This window comes from Pyrus communis, chromosome 1, assembly GCF_963583255.1.
Source record: "Pyrus communis chromosome 1, drPyrComm1.1, whole genome shotgun sequence".
Lineage (NCBI taxonomy): Eukaryota > Viridiplantae > Streptophyta > Magnoliopsida > Rosales > Rosaceae > Pyrus > Pyrus communis.
The window spans coordinates 33,250,293-33,269,389 of NC_084803.1; the positions used below are offsets into that span (position 1 = coordinate 33,250,293).

The 19,097-nt window shown below is 36.1% G+C and overlaps 1 protein-coding gene across 4 annotated transcripts; it reads right to left on the reverse strand.

Moving 5' to 3' along the window:
• Nucleotides 1-936: 936 nt before the first annotated feature.
• On the reverse strand, nt 937-18,685 carry LOC137745310 (sister chromatid cohesion protein PDS5 homolog B). Of its 4 annotated transcripts, none has more exons than XR_011069681.1 (29): nt 18,372-18,685; nt 17,996-18,196; nt 17,733-17,914; nt 17,284-17,404; nt 16,159-16,380; nt 15,791-16,007; nt 15,555-15,700; nt 15,318-15,475; nt 15,077-15,226; nt 14,952-15,000; nt 13,795-13,983; nt 12,233-12,412; nt 10,960-11,099; nt 10,266-10,392; nt 9,674-9,814; nt 9,417-9,485; nt 7,624-7,793; nt 6,364-6,484; nt 5,664-5,798; nt 5,389-5,585; nt 5,138-5,285; nt 4,933-5,046; nt 4,707-4,793; nt 4,161-4,616; nt 3,999-4,066; nt 3,864-3,915; nt 3,553-3,642; nt 2,893-2,979; nt 937-2,268 (listed from the first exon to the last, which is right to left on the reverse strand). XR_011069681.1 is itself a non-coding variant. In XM_068485260.1 (29 exons), exons 1-29 carry the CDS (start codon nt 18,465-18,467, stop codon nt 2,224-2,226), a joined length of 4,140 nt encoding a protein of 1,379 aa, XP_068341361.1. In that variant the 5' UTR covers nt 18,468-18,684; the 3' UTR covers nt 938-2,223. The 4 variants fall into 4 exon arrangements, 3 of the variants coding, with proteins under 3 accessions (XP_068341361.1, XP_068341353.1, XP_068341369.1); XM_068485260.1 differs by having other exon boundaries at nt 938-2,268; nt 2,893-2,964; nt 6,364-6,481; nt 18,372-18,684; XM_068485252.1 differs by having other exon boundaries at nt 938-2,268; nt 2,893-2,964; nt 18,372-18,684.
• Nucleotides 18,686-19,097: the final 412 nt, after the last annotated feature.

The window sequence follows — 19,097 nt, forward strand, 5'->3', positions numbered from 1 at the left end:
CAATAATTGCTTGCTCAACAGTCTCGACAGTAATCGCTTGGCAATTTGGTAGGCTCGAGTTGCTCTTAGCTTTTGGAAAGGGATCCTCTTCGGATCCCTTCCACCTAATCCTCCTCATCAAACAATCTGGGCTGTTGAAATTTGATACAACAGCTAAAGTTATCATAACTTTTAAAGTGGACCTGTGTTTTTAGCCGTTGGATCAAATTTCAAGGGCCCAAATTGTTTGATGAGGAGGATTAGGTGAAAGGGATTGGAAGAGGATCCCTTTCCTTAGCTTTTGTCAAAGATTATTTCTTAATTTAACTAATAAGAACATTCCAAACCGTTAAATTGATTTAAGATGAATTGCATTGAATATATGGTTGGATCCAAGGCAACATAATGCTTAAGCGATGGTGCTTTTTCTAGGCTCAAACACTAGTTTGGTATTGCTTAATGTTTTTTTTTTTTTTAAAGGCAACTTCTTAAAAAAGTTAGGATTAAAATTGTGTTTCGTAAAAAAAAAAAAAAAAAAAAAAAAATAATTGTGTATTTTCAAAATCATCGGTCTAAAACAACACAAAGAAAAAGCATCAATAATTAGCTTGTCCCAAATAAAAAAGATAAATGAAATTGGATGCAATCATTAATAACAACTCAAATGCACCGAATTCTATCTGAATTTTAAAGTTAAAATGGTTTCAGCAAGAGAACAAGAAGGATGAGTGACCCCTGTGAGAAGTCATCGCGTGCTTTCCTCTGTCTTGTGAAAACACATGTCCCACCCACATGAACACAACACGTTACTCTTTTTCGCAAATCACAAATTAACACAAGCATAAATAATGCATCAACTTATGTAAATATAGAAGATTTATGGATATTCGTCAAACTGGTTATTGTTAAATGAATAAGAATGGATATAAAATTTAAAATAATGAGCCAAATATTCAAAGTTGCAGAATTTCGATGAAATTCACTTTGGTTTGAAATTTTTGGAGTACAATTCTCTCCCCTCTTATTCTCTTCCCCCTCCTCTCACAATTTTTACTCTAGCTCTCTATAAAAAATCAATATAAGATGTTAATATGGCTTAATCGTAAACGTTTAAATACAAGGGGAGGGAAAACCAGTGAAAGCTGGGTCAGATTGTGTGACTACCATCCATCATTCATGTAAATATCAAATGCTACTGGCACAACCCCGATAATTAATTAAATCCTAATGACACTAACACATAATTAGTGTAGGATTAGCAATCAAATGAAGCCCTCATGCAACTATAAATGCCATGGCACCTGTGCCTAGCCAGGATAAGTAGCTTCTTAACAATGGATGAAGTCAATCCATCATACATTCTATACATCAGAGGAATACAGGCCTACAAACGTAATCACCGAAGGCGAAGGAATCCCGTTGATCGATCTCTCTCCGATAACCATCCGGGAAAGGTGGGCCGGTTCAAACCATAAGGTTGTGGAAGAGCTTGCTGCTAAGATAGAGGAGGCCTTGCAGGACCTGGGGATTCTTCACGGTGATCAACCATGGCGTGCCTTCAGATATTCAGAGAAAAATTAACAGTTTGACAAGAAACACGGCTTCTACATGCGGATGACTGACTACTAGATTGTTGCTTAACCTAGGGATTTCAAATGCTCAAATTTCACCAGTCATTGAAATAAAACAGCTTCAGCTCCGCGAGATGCTTCAAATTATACTGTCTTACGGGTGACGGGTTACCAAGTAAGACATTGTAGTTCTACACTTCTTATCTACGCACTAACAACCGGAACTTTAAATTATTGAGCTAAGAAATTACAAACGAGAAACCGCTGGCTGAATATGAGGCTTCATACAGGCGAATCATGCATGAACTCTGTCTACAATGGCCTTTCAATCCGATGGCATTTTCTTGCTCGTTAATAAAATGACACGAACATTTTCTAAGATTCTCCTTATACTAGAAGAACACATACTCATTTCTACGTACTGCAAAATTTCATTAGCAGAGGACTCGTATATTTACGCATACAAACTATTCTGATGTTGCTTGCTTGTCAAGGAAGAATATATACAACACTGACATCTAGAGTGATAACTTACAGAAGGCAAAGGGTGCAAACTCTGGAATGACCTTGGCGTGGTCTGCCCCCGACCTCTCAACTAGTCTGAATTTTAAGTTCGAGATGTTGCTGTTTTCAAGCACCGAAGTGCAGCAGTATAACTCAAAATAAAATAGAATCATAGCTCATTTAGTTTCTTTTGTCGTCTAGTTCTTCTAGCCACCTGAAAAGAGTAAGCAAACAGAAACAGTGAAATAAGTAACCAGGGATATGTTAAACACAAACATGCAAGGGACAACGTCTTCTTGGGCTGGCAGTTTTGTAAGCAATTTTGGAATTTCCGTCTTCCTAGATTGATGAATCAAATTGTGCAAAACGTGTAGACGCTCATGTGAATTTACTAAAAGCCTATGATCAAAGCCAATGATTCAACGCTGTGCCTATACAGTTTGTTGTTTGGATTCAATATTTATTAAATAGGACAGGAAAGAAAATCAAGGTGTTTCACTCTCCAGTAGAAGTCAGAGAAACACTTACTGAAGAATTATGGAAGACATTTAGATGAAGATCTTAGCTTGTAACAGTTTCACAAATATGGGAAGAAAATACGATTCTTTTTAGGCTATGTAATTCACTTGGAGTTTATTGTTCCCAAACAGTATAAAGTAAAAGAGAATATAGTTCTTGACATTTATCGGGAGAATTTGACTCGGGAGTTGCATTATCTATATAAATATCGAAGAAATAAAGAGACAAAGCTCCATGCAAGGCAATTATTCGACCTGACATGTCAAAACATAAGAGCAAAATGAAATGATAATACCGAAAAATAAAATGCAAGCCTTACAGCATCCTCATTTGCATCAGTAACTTCTGATGCCGAGGTGTCCACAAAAGCTTTTTTCCCCAGCTTTCGTTTCTGCTACATCCAAAACTACAGAGTAAGCATAAAATCATTGGAACAGTACAACAAACTCAAATTACCACAATTCATGAGCACACAAAAAGGCACAATAACTTTCATGCTATAGTTGAATGTTGTCAAATGGCATTTACTCCTGGGTGGTTCCAGACTTCAAGCATGCATTGGAAACTTTAATGAATGATGCATCAAGTAAATATGAAACCAGCTAAAATATATAACCATAGTACATAAGTATATAATGCACGTAGAACATAAATCCATTTCAAGCTTGCATCGTATAAGCACACATCCTTTAAAGAAACAATGTAGATTGTTACCCACTATCAGTGTTGCATCAGACTGGGTGTGGTGATACAGATCTAGTTTTTGACTAAAACTAACTATATGGAGACAGAAATGGAATTTCATTCAAGTCCACTTAAGCTTTCAACAATATAGACACTTTTTGTTTGATGGGGCCTTGGTGTCCCCCTTCCTAGGGGACAGTATAGCCACCTTTTTAACGAACAGTAAATGTCAAACAACTTAAACTTAAGTTAACATTTGCAAGCTAATAAAACATTCATGGTATTTCACTTTTACCCTTTCCTCCCGTGAACCATCACTTATAGTTTCCCAGCTTTCACTTTCCAAGCATACTAATTGAACATCCCCGCTACTATCACATGTGATCTGCCAATGAAAAAATGGGAAATTAATCACAATAATTCAGATCAAGCAGCATGGCGATGGCTTTGATAAATACACAATGAATCCAGCTTACAAATTTACAATACTTTAAAGATGAAATAAAGGCAATGCATATTATTCTCTAAAAACTTTCCACATAATTTACTGAATGATCGAAATAGTTGTTTAAAAATGGAACTAAAAAAATAGTCATGTTTATTCACCTTGTATGTATTGTTTTGAGCATTATAACCATCCACTGTACCTGAATAAAAACTGGAAAACAAAAACAAATATTGTTATAAAGAAGGGCTACAACGATGCTGAAAAATCATCTCCTAGATTGGGGAGATGCTCACCATTTATCTACAGGAGACACAAATTTGATTCTTTGCCCAATCAATGCCTCAGCCTTCTTACTAATTTCCTACATAAGTAATTATAAAATATTTCTCAGGACACCGTAATGTCAAAAATGCAATACAACTTCAAGGGCATTCTCAGAGAGAGCTTATTCTTACCTTTAAGCTGCAAGGACCCTTTAGATTTGATCTGGGGTCATTGGAATGTTCCACATTAATGCTTCTTTTCACATTAAAATTTCCCATCAATGGAATGGTATTTTTTTTAATATTCTGGACAGTGGCATTTGATCCACCGACTGTAGCCACAGAATCACAAGATGAAAGTATTTCTTTTTCCAAAGTAATCTCAGATTTTTTAGATAAACCATTCTGGTAACCATTATCAGAATCACTTGGAGAGAGATCTCGTTTTCTTCTACATCCTCCTGTACTGGTGCCTTGTTTCACAGTCTTTCGGGGTTCAGCTGCCCCATCATTGCACAAATTAACTATCTTGGAAGATGTTACGATATGTTTGCTCTCCTTGACAACACCAGATTGTGTGATATCCTCTTGACATTTACGCCCACGTCTAGGAAGAGCACTGGCAGGCTGAAATGCGAATAAAGATTTCTAACAAGATGGTAATAGGAAGAAAATACCATTAAGACAATCATGGGGGCAATATAACTAAAGCTGTAAAGAAACATTGGAGATACATACCAAAGAGATATTTGATTTAAATATGTCAACTACTCTTTTGAAAAAGTACTCATCAAAACATGATTGAGTGAGGCATCTTGAATTGGACTGCAGAGAACAAATAATCAAAACGTAAAATGATGTGGAACTTTTAACTAGAAATTTAAATTTCTTCCAGCCAAAAGATAAAGAACAGAATACCAAATCTTATTAAAAATTGCTCATCACTTTTATACGAGATACTTACTTTATATAAGGATGATGGTAGAAATATTTTCCCAGGAGCATGTAATAAGGAGAGGCCATTATGATTTGTTAACGTCACAAAAGAATGCCCAATTTCTGCCAGAATATGCAGCTTCTGCATCATAAGAAAAACCTCCTTTCCTCAATTATAAAACATAAACATAAGGTGAGATAGGAGAAGGATCTTCTGAAGGGAAAACTCTTACGCCGGTTAATTCAGTGTCTATAGCATCCTCAGCTCTCTTAATTGCACGAAAAATGCAAATCAAATACAAGACAGAATCCTTGGCAACATCCAGAGCCCCATCAGCATTACTAGCATTGACTAAAGCCTGCAATAAAGCTAACAGTGGACTGCAAAGAGAAACATAATCCAAAGTTTGTTACCATAGCTGCATTCATATTCAGTACTAGGCAATCTCCAATGTGATTAAGTTAACCGGATATATTTATATACCCGCAAAACTGAGCATATGCTTTTTCATCTTGACAGTCTTCAGGTGGGAAGCCAGTATCATGAGCAAGAATATGGATCAAGAACACCACTATGTATGCTGGAAAATCAGTGTTTAATCCTTCTTGGACTCCAGAGATTTGACGCACTTGAGCTTCTCTACTGTAATCCTTGACAAATTCTGCAATATATTTTAACGACTAAAATAAACGGTATCAGCATACACTCATTGATCAAGTCTACAGAAATAACTCATAGATATATGACATTTAGCATACATCATCCTGCAGATCCTTGAGGCAATCTGAAGTGGCCATTGCGAAAGCACATGCATATCTGCTAGGTATAACATGCTCCTTCAGTAATTTGTGAGTTTTATCAAGAAATGATCTTCTCACCAATGGAGAATCATCCTGAAATGTGTGAGGAAAAAAATGAACATGAAAATATAAATAAGTGGCAATTCAGGAGTGCCAATGAAATAAAATTTGAAGAAACTGAAGAGTATATAAACAGGAAGGGATGCAAACAACTAACTGGACTAAGCATTAACTGGTGATTGATATCAGATACAAAACACATCTATTCATCTAATATTTATCTTTTATAAATTTTATCAAGTGCATTTCTTTTACCATTTGTCAATCAATCTATGAATGGAACAACTCACTGGAAGACTCGGTGAATATTATTAAGTTAGCGACAGATGCATTTATACTTTAGCTATAACTAATTATGAGCTGCAGGGACCAGAATCTCAAATTCCATCAGGATTGAGGAATATGTTTTCATTAGTTTTACAGGAAAAAATGAAGCTGTAACAAGGAGTCCACATGAGTGAAACATACAAACGACTGTGCTCCAAAAGTGAACGTTACTCCCATTTCAAGTTACAAACTTTAATAAGCAAGAGAACAGGTAACCGAGAAAAATGAAGGGCAACACTAGGATACATAAATGAGAACCAATCAGAAATACCTTTGCCATTAAAATTGTGAAGTGAAAGATCTCTGGAGAAATATGGAAATCCCATCTTCGAGCAAGCCGGAGAACAGACTTTGCAGCAGCTAATTTAATACAAGCCTTATCACTTTCACTGCTTTACAGAACAAGTGAAACCAAATGAGTGGTGTCCAAAAATACTTTTGATATGCAAGTAAAAAGTATAACATAATTCAATGAACATAAAGATTTTAAAAGCACAACTAAAGGTTGAAAAAGACTTTTTAAACTCTAAAACACCTCAAATTTTAGGTCTTGAGTACTTGTTTGGTAAGACGATTTTTAAAACTTAAAGACTCAAAACCAACTTAAAAATTTGCCTAGTTGAAAACATCAAAAGTTAGTTTTTAGAGTTTTTAAACTCATGTCCAATGCTTTCTCTGTCTCCGAATATTTTATGTGCACATCTTTTCTCTTTCCTATCTTTCTCTCTCCTCCGACACTTTCTTATTTCTCTCTCCTCTCCCCCTCTCATCCGAACCTCTCTCTCCTCTTTTTCCCCCTCTCATCCGATGCTTTCTCTCTCTCTCTCTCTCTCTCTGGATTTCCATGTCCAGTTGTTGTTATCGACTCCACTGTAAGATGAGGTTTTTTTTATAATTGTTAGATTTTAAAACAATTTTGAATCCCATACCAAAGGAGCTTTTGAGTCTTAAGGAAAATTGTTCTTAAGAGATGTTTTTAAAAAAGGTTACGAGAATGATGAATTTTTTTTTAATAGGATACCAAACGGGCCCTTAAAATTGTAGCCTTTTTATTCAGTTGTTTGTTGGCTCATTATTGCCATTCAGCATAATGAACAACAATCACAAACTCACAGCAAAAGGCTACACAAATAGTTAAGAATCTCATCTCTGAACGTGAATCTACAAAATTTCGTCAGTTTCTAAAGTACCCTTCCTCCCAAATTAACATAAGACTGGGTAAAAAAAAGTAACAGTAAACTTAACCACTCATTCTTATGAAAACAAAACCACATTTTTAATTGATTCATTCAAACACCATAGGGATTCTAGTCAAAAGCTGAGATAATATCAAAGCACGTCAAGTATAAGCTAGAAGTAAAAAAGAAAACTCAGCGCAAAGCAGAGATATAAATAATTAAATGATTTAGTCAGTTTTACCTTCTTTAATTTGGCTTGAACCATAATGAAGAATTAATCCCATATAAAAGTTAAGGATGAGGTGACCTCATAGACTTATAAATTTTCTATTTCAAGGAGTCTGAAATCATACCATGAGGTGATACCCTCAGCAGTTTCTCCCTTTTGCAGCATTGTTGACAAAATGTCCCAGAGCTCATCAATTAGCCGTTTGGTGTTGTCCTCAAGCTCATTAATTTGCTGTTTGGTGTGAGTTCCCCTGTGTGGCAAGAAGCTCTTGACAAGTGTTTTCAGGCCATATATCTGCAAAATAAATGATTAAACCAGAGGAACCATGGAAATATCTGTAAGAAATGAACAATTTCTATACAGTAATTCTCAAAGTTTTATAATCATCTTTGGTGATTTTGGACCCTTTGGTGGGTTGATCCTTGCATAGACAGAGCACTTCTTTCACATGAGCCCGTAACAACACTTCTAATTCATTAACCTAACTAATACATACAGGCTACCTATCAGAATTCGTGCAAACTATAACAGTGCCAAAGATTTTAACCAAAATAAAAAGTATCCAATCTGTAAACCAAAGCTTTTAGTAACTAAATGGTGTAATGACATACTTTCTCCTCTTTCATTGTACGGTAACATTTCAGCAAAAATTTATATTGATTAATTCGTATAAAAAAGAAGGAAATTTTTCTTGGAGCGCAACTCAATTTCACTGAATTGTCAACTGTTTCATCAAATCCCACTCACAGCTCAACTGAACTCAAGTTTTTTCTAATACAAAAAGCCATGACCAAAAACTTTTCTAGCCTTCACTGCATAGAATATTTGTTCTCTCACATTAATTGATTTTTTTAAGCATATAGCATTGCAAATTAATCAATGTATTAAAAGGCTCCGCGCAGGCGAGGCGTTCCATGGATAGCCCCGCCTAGGCGTGAGGCTGAGGCTTCGCCTCATGGGACCTAAATTTTTTAATATATACAATATATATGTATATATATAATAATAATGATATAATATAGTATATTACTTCGTAAAACAATTAATCAACAATCAAACAAGCAATCAAGATCAAATTGAGATTAGAATACTAAAAAACTTGAATTTTGAAACAAATTGTGGTGGTGTGGAGAACTTGAAACAAATTGAGGCATGAGATTGGAGTAAAATTGAAATATGGGATTGGGATTGAGAATTTAGGGTTTGAGGAATTGGGTGAAAGCAGAGAGAATCGGGTATTGGGTGGTGAAATATAGCAGAGAAAATCGGGTATTGGGTAGGGAAGAAGAATGGACCTACTGTGATTATGAAAAATAAATAAAAAATTAGACTTGGCCAAAACAACGTCGTTTTGGGCCAAGCCATTTTAAAATAAATTAAAAGACTGCCAAAACGGCGTCGTTTTGGTCCAAGTCTTTAGAAATAATAAAATACCCTTCTTCCTAGCGTGGTCGTCTTCTTCATGAAGACGCCACTGCAACACACCAGAGCAGAGGTTTTCAGAAAATTTCAAATTTCAAGCAAGAATTTGGATCACTTAAGGGTACTGGGAACGGGCAGTCAACGCCTCAGGCACACCTCGGCCGCCTAGGCACGCCCTAACAAAGCCTAGGCGAGTTTCTGCCCTACTCCCCGAAAACACAGGTGAAATTGCTGCCCTTCCCCCCCCCCCCCCCAAAAACCAGCGCCTCTAAGGCCGCCTAGGCATGCCCCGAGGTGTGTCTTTTAAAACACTGAAATCAATTCATGTATAACGTGCTTTTCAATGGTACAGTATATTAGCAGGATTCAAGAAGGTAAAATAGGCACATCTTCCCTGTACACTAGACAGAAAATCCAAACTTTGATGGTAAACACCATTCACAGATGAACAAAAATACTAATACAAGTGAAAAAATGTTTCCATCCAGAACGTACCTTTAATTTGCAAGAATCACTAGACCCAGACGCATCATCACAGGAGTCTATAAAATCTGAAGAGTTCACCTACACGGAAGAAGTTAACGTATTATACTCACAATTTTCAACAAGTACTTGAAGCAAATAAATATTCTACAACATTTGCGACCCTTGTTTAGGGAAAATAAAATATCTATATTCAAAACCAACTACATTCTGGCATGCCAAAGTTCAAAGAAAGTGTTCATATTTATCTCACAGTTGATGTGAATTACTTGGAATATTTTTTGATATATATAATGGGTGATCTCTCCAACTTGGCTTTGGAATGTTGAAACAGAATGCTGTGCAAGACACCCCAAGGACTGTAACACTGTTGGTATGTTCTGCCCAACTAGTAGAGAATCCACAAGTTCCTAGACATATTGAACAAAAGTTGATTCAGTACGGATAACTCAGCATTATTTGAGAATACATGCAAGTTATGACATTGTAAAATATGACAATTCCGAAATTCTTAGGGTTATTCAGATGTACAGCAAACAAATATTGCGTCTCACTAATACATCCATATATAACCCAGTGGCAGATTTGGGTCCCATATGAGGGTGAACTTAAACAATGATAAGACTATAAATAGAATGAAAATGCATACAGTACACACACGCACATGCACACACACATGGATATAAAAAAATGGTAACGCAATACAGTTAACTACTTATTAGGAGGCAAATGAACACCATAAAGTGTATTAAAAATATAAATATGACTATCTATAGAACATAGTATGTGTGAGGCTGAAAGATACATAACCATAAGTAAGGATAAACAAACCTAAAACGCTAAAAATCAAGCTAAGCATACCTTACATAGATCTTGGAAAATCAATTGCTTTGAATGATCAGCTAAAGCAGCAATTGCTGAAACAGCATATTTTGACTGAACGCGAGTCCCCTCCAGACAAACCCTCTTCAGAAAGGGGTAGATTTCACTTCAACAAAAGAAGAAAAAGTTGAAGCCACTCTCAAAACATTTGGATAAAACAGGTTTAGATTTCAAAAGGCTTAATATTTAACAAAAGGAATGGAGAGGAAGGACAATCTTTCTCATTTAACTGTTGCCAAAAGAAATAGTCCATGTGTAAGCAAATACCAAAGGTTAGAAGCACAAATAGCATAATATGCATATTAAAGTTTGGGGTATCTTAACCATTTACCGCTGCATGTGTAAGGAATAGTTAATCACATCCATTAGAAAAATTGGGAGACTTGACTTTCAGAATCCATGCACATGTTACAGAATAAAAATCATTGATTTGAGCTCTTTTATAATTTTCATGGATTGTGTGCACCATGCACAAGCTCTTTTTAATATTTATTTAACAAAAACAGTTCTGACAAAGAAGAAACATCCAAACTTGAATGACAGAACAAATTAACATCAGAAATAAGATATGAAAAAATAAAAAAAGGACATCCTTCACAATACAGTCTCCATTGGAACATAAAACTCCATCCTGCTCAAAATGTACAAGAATCAGAAAGACTGCAGAAATTACCTGAGTTTAACAAATATGTGAGGGCCTGCTTTGGCTAACACTTCAATCAACTTATCATTAATTGGGTCCATCTCCTTTAATAACTTCTGAAGTTGCACTTCTGAACCTCTTAAGAGAGTTGGGAAAAAGCTGGTGATTGACTGAACCAGAAGACAATTAAAAGACAATTTCAATCAATGAAGAGACAAAAATATTCCCCAAGATACTTAGATAGTACTTGCTCACACATCCAAACTTGTTTTACTCCTAGTCTTATATTATATAAAACATAGATACAAGGTTGAACTCATTAAGAGAAGGCAAATGCTAATATACTATATACGCTAAAAAAAAAATTAAAAAAAATTAAAAAATTAAAAAAATTATATAATATCTCATCTGCTTATGGAAAGCTAACCTAATCTCTCAAGCTTTATCCCAACAGAAATGCAAGAAACCAATTTAGGCCAATATAAGTTAAACGAAAAGGCAACATACTGATACTACCAATGCCAATATAAGTTAAACAACATACTACCAAACGACAGCATTACAACAACAACAACAACAAAGCCTTTTCCCACTAAGTGGGGTCGGCTATATGAATCCTAGTACTCTTAAGTCTTTTCTTAGAGTCTCTTCCAAAGTTTTCCTCGGTCTTCCTCTACCCCTTCGGCCCTGGACCTCTGTCCCGTAGTTGCATCTTCTAACCGGAGCGTCAGTAGACCTTCTTTGCACATGTCCAAACCACCATAACCGATTTTCTCTCATCTTCCTTCAATTTCGGCTACTCCTACTTTACCTTTGATATCCTCATTCCTAATCTTATCCTTTCTCGTGTGCCCACACATCCAACGAAGCATCCTCATCTCCGCTACACCCATTTTATGTATGTGTTGATGCTTCACCGCCCAATATTCCGTGCCATTCAGCATCGCCGGCCTTATTGCCGTCCTATAAACTCATTCTAAGACCTGACACTTGTAAATCGTACAATTCAGTTCAGTCCATAAATTGAACCATGCTATATGTGCTTTCCATATTGTTGCTTGTCAACCACAACAACGGTAATCATGGCCAATGCTCAAGTTTACACACTAAAGTTGTGTTTTGTGTTTGCCAATTGTAAGTGCACACGAACCCTTCATGGTCTTTCTCTCGTATGGTTAGCTTTGTCTTTTTGAGCACATGAAATTAATCTAACTTTGTTCACATTCAAAATTTTTACGCTTCTGCTGAGGGAAAGTATTATTTAGATCCACTATGCAAAACAGAAAGAAAAAAACCTTCTTACCAGCAGAAGTCTGACAGAAGAAGCCTCCAAGTTTCTCTTTCCAGGACTGTTACCGGATAGATCATCTAGAATACAGCGAACATGCGCTGCACTGAATATATTGTAAGAGCATTTTGAGGAAAGCGTTCGTAAAAACTCAAAATTCTGATGTTTCCCGCCAATCATATTCAGAAATTTGTCCTGAAAATAAGAAATGAATAAGTAGACAACACAATTTTTAATGAAGAAAAAAACAGAGAAAAGTAAATTATAATTTTGTTACTATCAGGTATCTTAATCATACAAAAGAAAAATCACCAATAAAAAAGGAGACCATTGTTTGACACCACCTCATAATTAACCAAACTGAAATGCAACTTGCCTGCCCACATTATAAAACAACTCCAATAAAATGCAAGGAGTCAAACTATCTATTCAAGCAAACAAAAAGTTGACCTCGCTTGACCTAACTTTATTCACCCCAAGACTTTTCATGGGCCTAATCCTTTTAACATCCATTCAAATGCTTCATCTCAACCCCAGGGGCATGTCAGTCCTCATACTGGTGAAAGCTCAATTAAGAGAACCTCTACAAATTATAAGTGCAAATTGTGTATAGCACAAGTGGTCTTCGTGTAATTGTGGCAATCACCAGAGAATTAGATAATGTGTTTCTGGGTTTCCGAGAAGTTTTGGATGACTCCACATTACTATATTTACATTATTAAACAAAAAAAGCAATTAAGCCTTATCTCAGAACTGGAATCATCTACATAAACCTTGACCTGCCTCGTCACAACATGATTCAGATTTTAAAGTTTCATGCCTTATAAATGACAAGCACTGTTTACAATTTACCCCAACTCCACAAAAAATTACCAATATAAGACAGAATATGCCTATTCAACTGTTTTGCTTCATCCAATCACACATTTTCTAAGATCTTATATTTTACTATTTAATTAACGAGTGAAAAGGGAATACACGTTTTTGCCCTCCCCATATATCATGAAACACTTACAATTAAAAGGCAAGTTTCATTGAACCTAAAGCTCTGGTTTTAAATGTATATTGACTAACCAATTCAGTGATTCAGACAGTCTTCAATCAAGAAAATCCAACTGAGATAGACAACAAATGCCATAAAGAACCTTTATTAGGAATTAATTTCTTTACCTATTTTGAGCAATGAAATCATACAATGTTTATAAGAGAAAACATGCATGTTACCTTTGCAATGTAAGTCAACCAGATTCAAAATTAATGAGCTACGGATACACAAAAAGAAATAATTAGCTTAGAAATCTATGTTTACTGCATTGGACATGAGAAATCAGATTATTAATTGTTAGCCACTGATCTGTTTATCTGCCTATATACATACCAATATATATATATATATATATATATATATATATTTGCAACAAAGTCATATATGTGGTTTCCATACAAACAAAGTACTGTATGCACACAAATAAGTACATGCTTGTTCCCAACAATCATGCACGTGCGGAAGTGGCTCAAAGAGGAAGAAGGGCATTCATGGGATCATTTAATTAAAAGTAAAGGTTAAATAAACGCACTCTGCTTGCACGGGCTTCTTTAAATTTCAGGTCATCCAATAACAGAGCCAGTGAATTAAAAATGTTATTATCTTTCATTTGGTTAAATTTTTCAAAGCACTCTTCTGCTCTTGAAGGGTCTGCAAAGGAGACTGCCATTTTTGAGAACTGAACTTTATATCTTATCTGCATCTCTTCTGAATTACTCCCCTGCAACATCAAGTTAATTGCTTCAATTATTCAAAACTATTAAAGTGTAGCCAAGACGTGAAAAGCTGCCATTCATTGCCTGTATACACCAGGAAACTTATACAACTTTCTTCAACAACAACAACAACAAAGCCTTATCCCACTAAGTGGGGTCATCCAATTAATGAGTAGTAAATTTAAGTGGGGCCATACAACTTTCTTCAATGAGTAATAAATTTAAGAAAATGAAATATTAACAAAGCATAGAGCACACTAAATAAATTTCTGATCAGCTGAAAATTATAAGGAATATTCACAAAGTCTATTACATAGCATTAGTCACATGCACAGTGATGTATGCTGAAAGCTTGGAAAATTTGGTGCAGTAATTTATCTCAAAGGAAGCATAACATCCACTAGTTATTGATTCTTCCGGGGAAAAAAAATTTCACGATAATGATAAGCCACATTTTAGGCCTCTAGAAGAAGTCTGAACAAATTCATTGAAATGCAACAGTTACCACGCTCTGATACTTGTTTGAGCACTAGGACAAATATTCAGTACTAAAAATACACAAAATTACGTCTAAACAAGAAAATGCGGAGAAAAAAAATTCTTCCAAATGGAATACTCATAGAGGGAAGCAATTGCTTTTATCACCAGCATAACAACTATATACATTCAATAGCTTCGTAAGAACATGTTTCAATACCAAGATTTGTTTACTTTTGAATTTTAATAAGCATCCGGCCTCAAGCAATCTCTATTCACATAAAGGACCTTAAATATACTGTAAATTCATAATAGTGTTCACAAACTAAAATTGTCCAGAAACTAACAGTTGAAAATATTAATTAAGCATGCTTTTCCAAAAACTCACATAAATTAGTTCAAGGACCACACGGCATCTCGATAATGGATAGTGCAAAATATATTCACTAGCTATATACAAGTCATGTTTAGCAAGCACGAGATTCAATTACTGTACCTTCTCTTTCTTTCGATTGGCTAAATAAGTTTGCATCTCACTTTGCAACCTACAGAACATTTGTACATTGTAAAGAAAGAGGACATTCACCTTAACCACAGCAAGAGCAAGTTAGTGATAAATACCTTTGTTTCTGGGATAAAATAGAGTTCAAAGCCTTTATATGAAGTGGGGTGAAAAGAGAAAACAAGTGGATCCAGTGCCTTGTAATTTCATGAACTGAAAGACCAGCTGGAAATAGATCTTCTGCAAGAACAAGCTCCATATTTTGGGACCTGAAGTAAAAAAATAAGGAATGAGAGTCAAATACAACATTGTACAGCATTGACTTTATTCTAAAAAGCTATAACATGTGAGAAAACAAACCTGAAATCCATACAATCTTTATCAAAGCATAGCATCAATATTTTACAAGGAATCTGTTCAAAGTGGTCACTGATTGTCATAGAGCCTTTAAAGCATTTGTTACAATAATCTCGATATACTTCCATCAACTTCTGCAAAGCTTTCTTTCTAACGGGTATCTGCAAATAATGCAACCAATTATCAATACAAGACAGCAAGTGTAACCTGGCGAACCAAAACTATTTGTTATAGAAATACCTTCTTATCCCTAAGTCTTTCAGTGGTCTGAGATATTATTTTGGGAGGAAAGCATCTCATATTAGACATGGCAAGATCACAGGCAACAATCACTGCCTGTGTTCTCACCCTATCATCAAAATCTAGTAGCCGACTTTCAAGGGCAGCTGTTTAGAGCAACAAACAAGTAAAACTAAGATTCCGAGAATTACACAACCATAACTCGTATAGGAAATAGAAAATGTTTCGTAACTTACGGAGAATTTCTTGTGATTCTGCCCCAGAGGGGTTGGTCATGTAGCAAACTTTAGCACATTGCAGAGCACTAACTCTAACATCCGCAGATTTATCTGAAAATCTTTTCAAAAACTCAACAAAGAGGTCATGATACCTTTGTGCAATATGGTGATCAGGCAGTGTGAAAAGTTTTCCAATTAAATTAACGGCTTTTAGTCGGACATCAACCTGATCAGTCTATAGAAAAGAAAAAAAAAATCAGAGTCAAGTGATATTTAATGATTGGTGAGGTAATGAGCATAAAAGGAACTTAAAGAGAAATCGAGGCCTATGCCAGGAGATGAAATGATTAAATCAATCTAAAATGAATTAAAACAAGAAGACATACCAGTAACTCTTGAGTCAAATTTGGCATGACAGCAAGAAGCATCTGAGGAGCACACCCAAAAATTTTAAAAATGATTTCATGGTAAAATTCCTTGAGCTCACTCCCATCAGCATCTCCATCCAAAATACAAGATGTCAGAAACCCACAAACAAAGGACTCAAGTTTGTCTGCGCATGTTTGGATCACAGAAACTGCAAGCTGAGAAGAAGCAGAATCTGCATCCTGTGAAACAAAATATAAGAAAAAAACACTACTTCTGAGTTAATTAAGCTAAATATTGATATCGGGCATTAGCAGATAAGAAGCGCTACTCCATTTATTTCACCAAAAGATAATTTGTAGTAAAACTAATTTACAATGTAAAACAATTTACATGAAAAATGGGAATTTTCATTGCAATTTACTTTTGTTTGGGTGGCAGACTTGAAAACGCCCAATTTCATTACAAATTCCTTAGTTAAAACACCTATTTTTGTCCAGAAATGTAACCAGAAGCATTCCAAACAGTATACAAAATCACACATTCACCAGTAGTTGATACTCATTTTTTCTTTCAGGTTGGAGACCCAAATTAAAAATGATTAATCCATGATCTCACAAGCAACTAGTACAGGAAGAAACAGATTCCAACTCCATAAGATCTTAGTCTAATGCGTCTAATAGTTCAACGATAATAAGGTCCAACCCAATGAATGTACAAGCCCCATATACACTCAGAAGTTTTATCCTCTATTAAATAACCTGCTTCCATCATTTACTACTTTAGCAATCACTCCATGTTTACATGCTACCTTTTTCAGCTTTTACCACAGAACAAAAGTAATATCACATATTTGACCAGAAAGCAATGCATAGGGCATTTTCCCTAGCACCAACAACCAGACTATGATAAGTGGATGCAACATTTTAAAGGCCATGCTAACACAATCCCACATGCTACCTCGTATCAGTGAAAATAAATAAACATGCATCGGAAAAAGCTCATATTATAACAAGCATTGGTTTGCCAACCGCTCTACTTAACATTGGTGAACACTATTTTGATATCAAAAACATGTAGAACTAGTTTATCATACAAAGAAATGTTTCTACAAACATTTGAAGCACACACTATCTAACACTTGCCTTTGCCTCCTTCACAAGATTTCGTAGAACCACATCCAAAAGTGGCTGAGAAGCTTCCTCGTTTAGTATATGAACCATTATAGACAAAATATCATTCATCAAACTCTGCTGATGATGTTGCCTACAGGGGGAAAATGCAAGCCATTATTATTGATGTCATCATAGTTAAGCCCAAACTTTCAATACATTAAAACATAACAAATTGCTCTTAATCAACTCAGAGACACTATAATCTCAGATACTTAACTTGGTAAAACATAAAAGTAGAGCATGTTCTAGCCATCTAAGTTGCAGTCATTTATAACTTTTCTTTATTCCACGAAAGTGGATATATAGTCGTAGAATGTAACAGGATAAGCGTTGATTCCTCCAGAATTAGCAATTACGGAGAGCCCAAAACATAAAAGAGTAGAATGGAAAGTCAAATACTAGGAACGAAGGATCGTTACCTCACAACGGAGAAGAAGACATTGAACATTTCGAGAACTAGATCATTGCAGTCAACATCCAACATGATCACACAACATTTACATCGCGCGACAGTCTCTACTATTTTGGCCCTCCTCGAAAAGAGCGGACTCTCCATATCAGCTAGCTCGACGAACGTGCTGATAATGAGTTTAAAAATGTTCTGAAACAAAATAGGAGTGTAAGCGTCTTTCAAATGATGAGTACACAGTGTAATCAAACATGGTCAAACACACACACATACCCTTAGATATTTGTCCGCAAAAGGGGGTTCGGGTGCCATAGCCCGAAACATTTCAGTTACACAGATGGCCACAAGAAGCCTGACGTCCTTATCCCTATGCTGAAGCAAGCCATGCACAATAGCTTCTCTCAGGGGCTCCAACTTCTTACAAGCTTCAGCCGAAGAAGCCTGTTCTAACTGCGACAAAGCACTTGCAGCTTGCTGCAAATCGAAGCATACAAATTACAAAACAAGCAAAACCGCAAAGATCAACTGAAATCACTACCCCGACGAAATGAACTAACTCAAAACACAAAAGTCCACATTAAACAAAAACCCACAATTCCATTTCAAACATAAAATTATAAAAACGATTCGAACATAAAAAATTGCTCACTCGGAGAGATTTGACGATGAAGTCCTTGTTTGGGCGCGTTTGGCGGCGGAGGTGGGTGCCGATTTCCGAGACGAGTTGCAGCGCGGACTCGGCCATTGGGGCAGTGAATCGGATAGAAACCCTAACTCAGCGGAGGACGGTTTTGGCGGTGGTGCAGCGGGCGGACATTCGATCGACGGCGTAAACCGTGATTGCGGGCCTCGAGGGAGGACGAGAGCTTCACGAGTGTGACAAGAAAGTGGACTTCGGAGATTTGAGAGAGTGGGGAGGGCTAATTGCTGAGAGGCTCCCGCCTTTGGTGCGCGTTGACAGAACGCGCCTTGTTGTGGGAGTGGTATGGGAATTTGGGCTGGGGATATTTACCAGCCGAAAAAAAAATGGTTAGCTTTTGGGGTTTAAGTTACTGTTTGGCACGTGGGATAAGACGGAACGCACCGCATGTTTGTTGCGTCAAATTCTTTGGGACGCACTGTCCCATGGAACGAATCTTGATTAAATTTCCGCTCCACTTTCCTCCTGAAACGAACTCGTTCCACCACATAGAACAGAAAATTATAAAATTTTAAGACAAAAATGCCCCTTGTCTTTTTCAATATTTACATCATCTAAATCATAAAACAAGCCCTAAGGGTGTGTTTGTTGCACCGAACTATCTCAGACTACACTAACTGTAGGGACTAAGATGGACTGGCTTAAACTAGATTAAGCTGGACTAACTTAGTGAAA

What these genes read in the sequence shown, in the direction of transcription:
- LOC137745310 (XM_068485252.1), bottom strand. Translation starts at nt 18,467, where the DNA reads ATGGCCGAGTCCGCGCTGCAACTCGTCTCGGAAATCGGCACCCACCTC. An exon ending in ATTTTATCCCAGAAACAAAG is followed by an intron (nt 15,001 to 15,076) that starts GTATTTATCACT and finishes AATGTTCTGTAG; the next exon opens with GTTGCAAAGTGAGATGCAAA. An exon ending in CTTCTGTCAGACTTCTGCTG is followed by an intron (nt 11,100 to 12,232) that starts GTAAGAAGGTTT and finishes CTTCTGGTTCAG; the next exon opens with TCAATCACCAGCTTTTTCCC.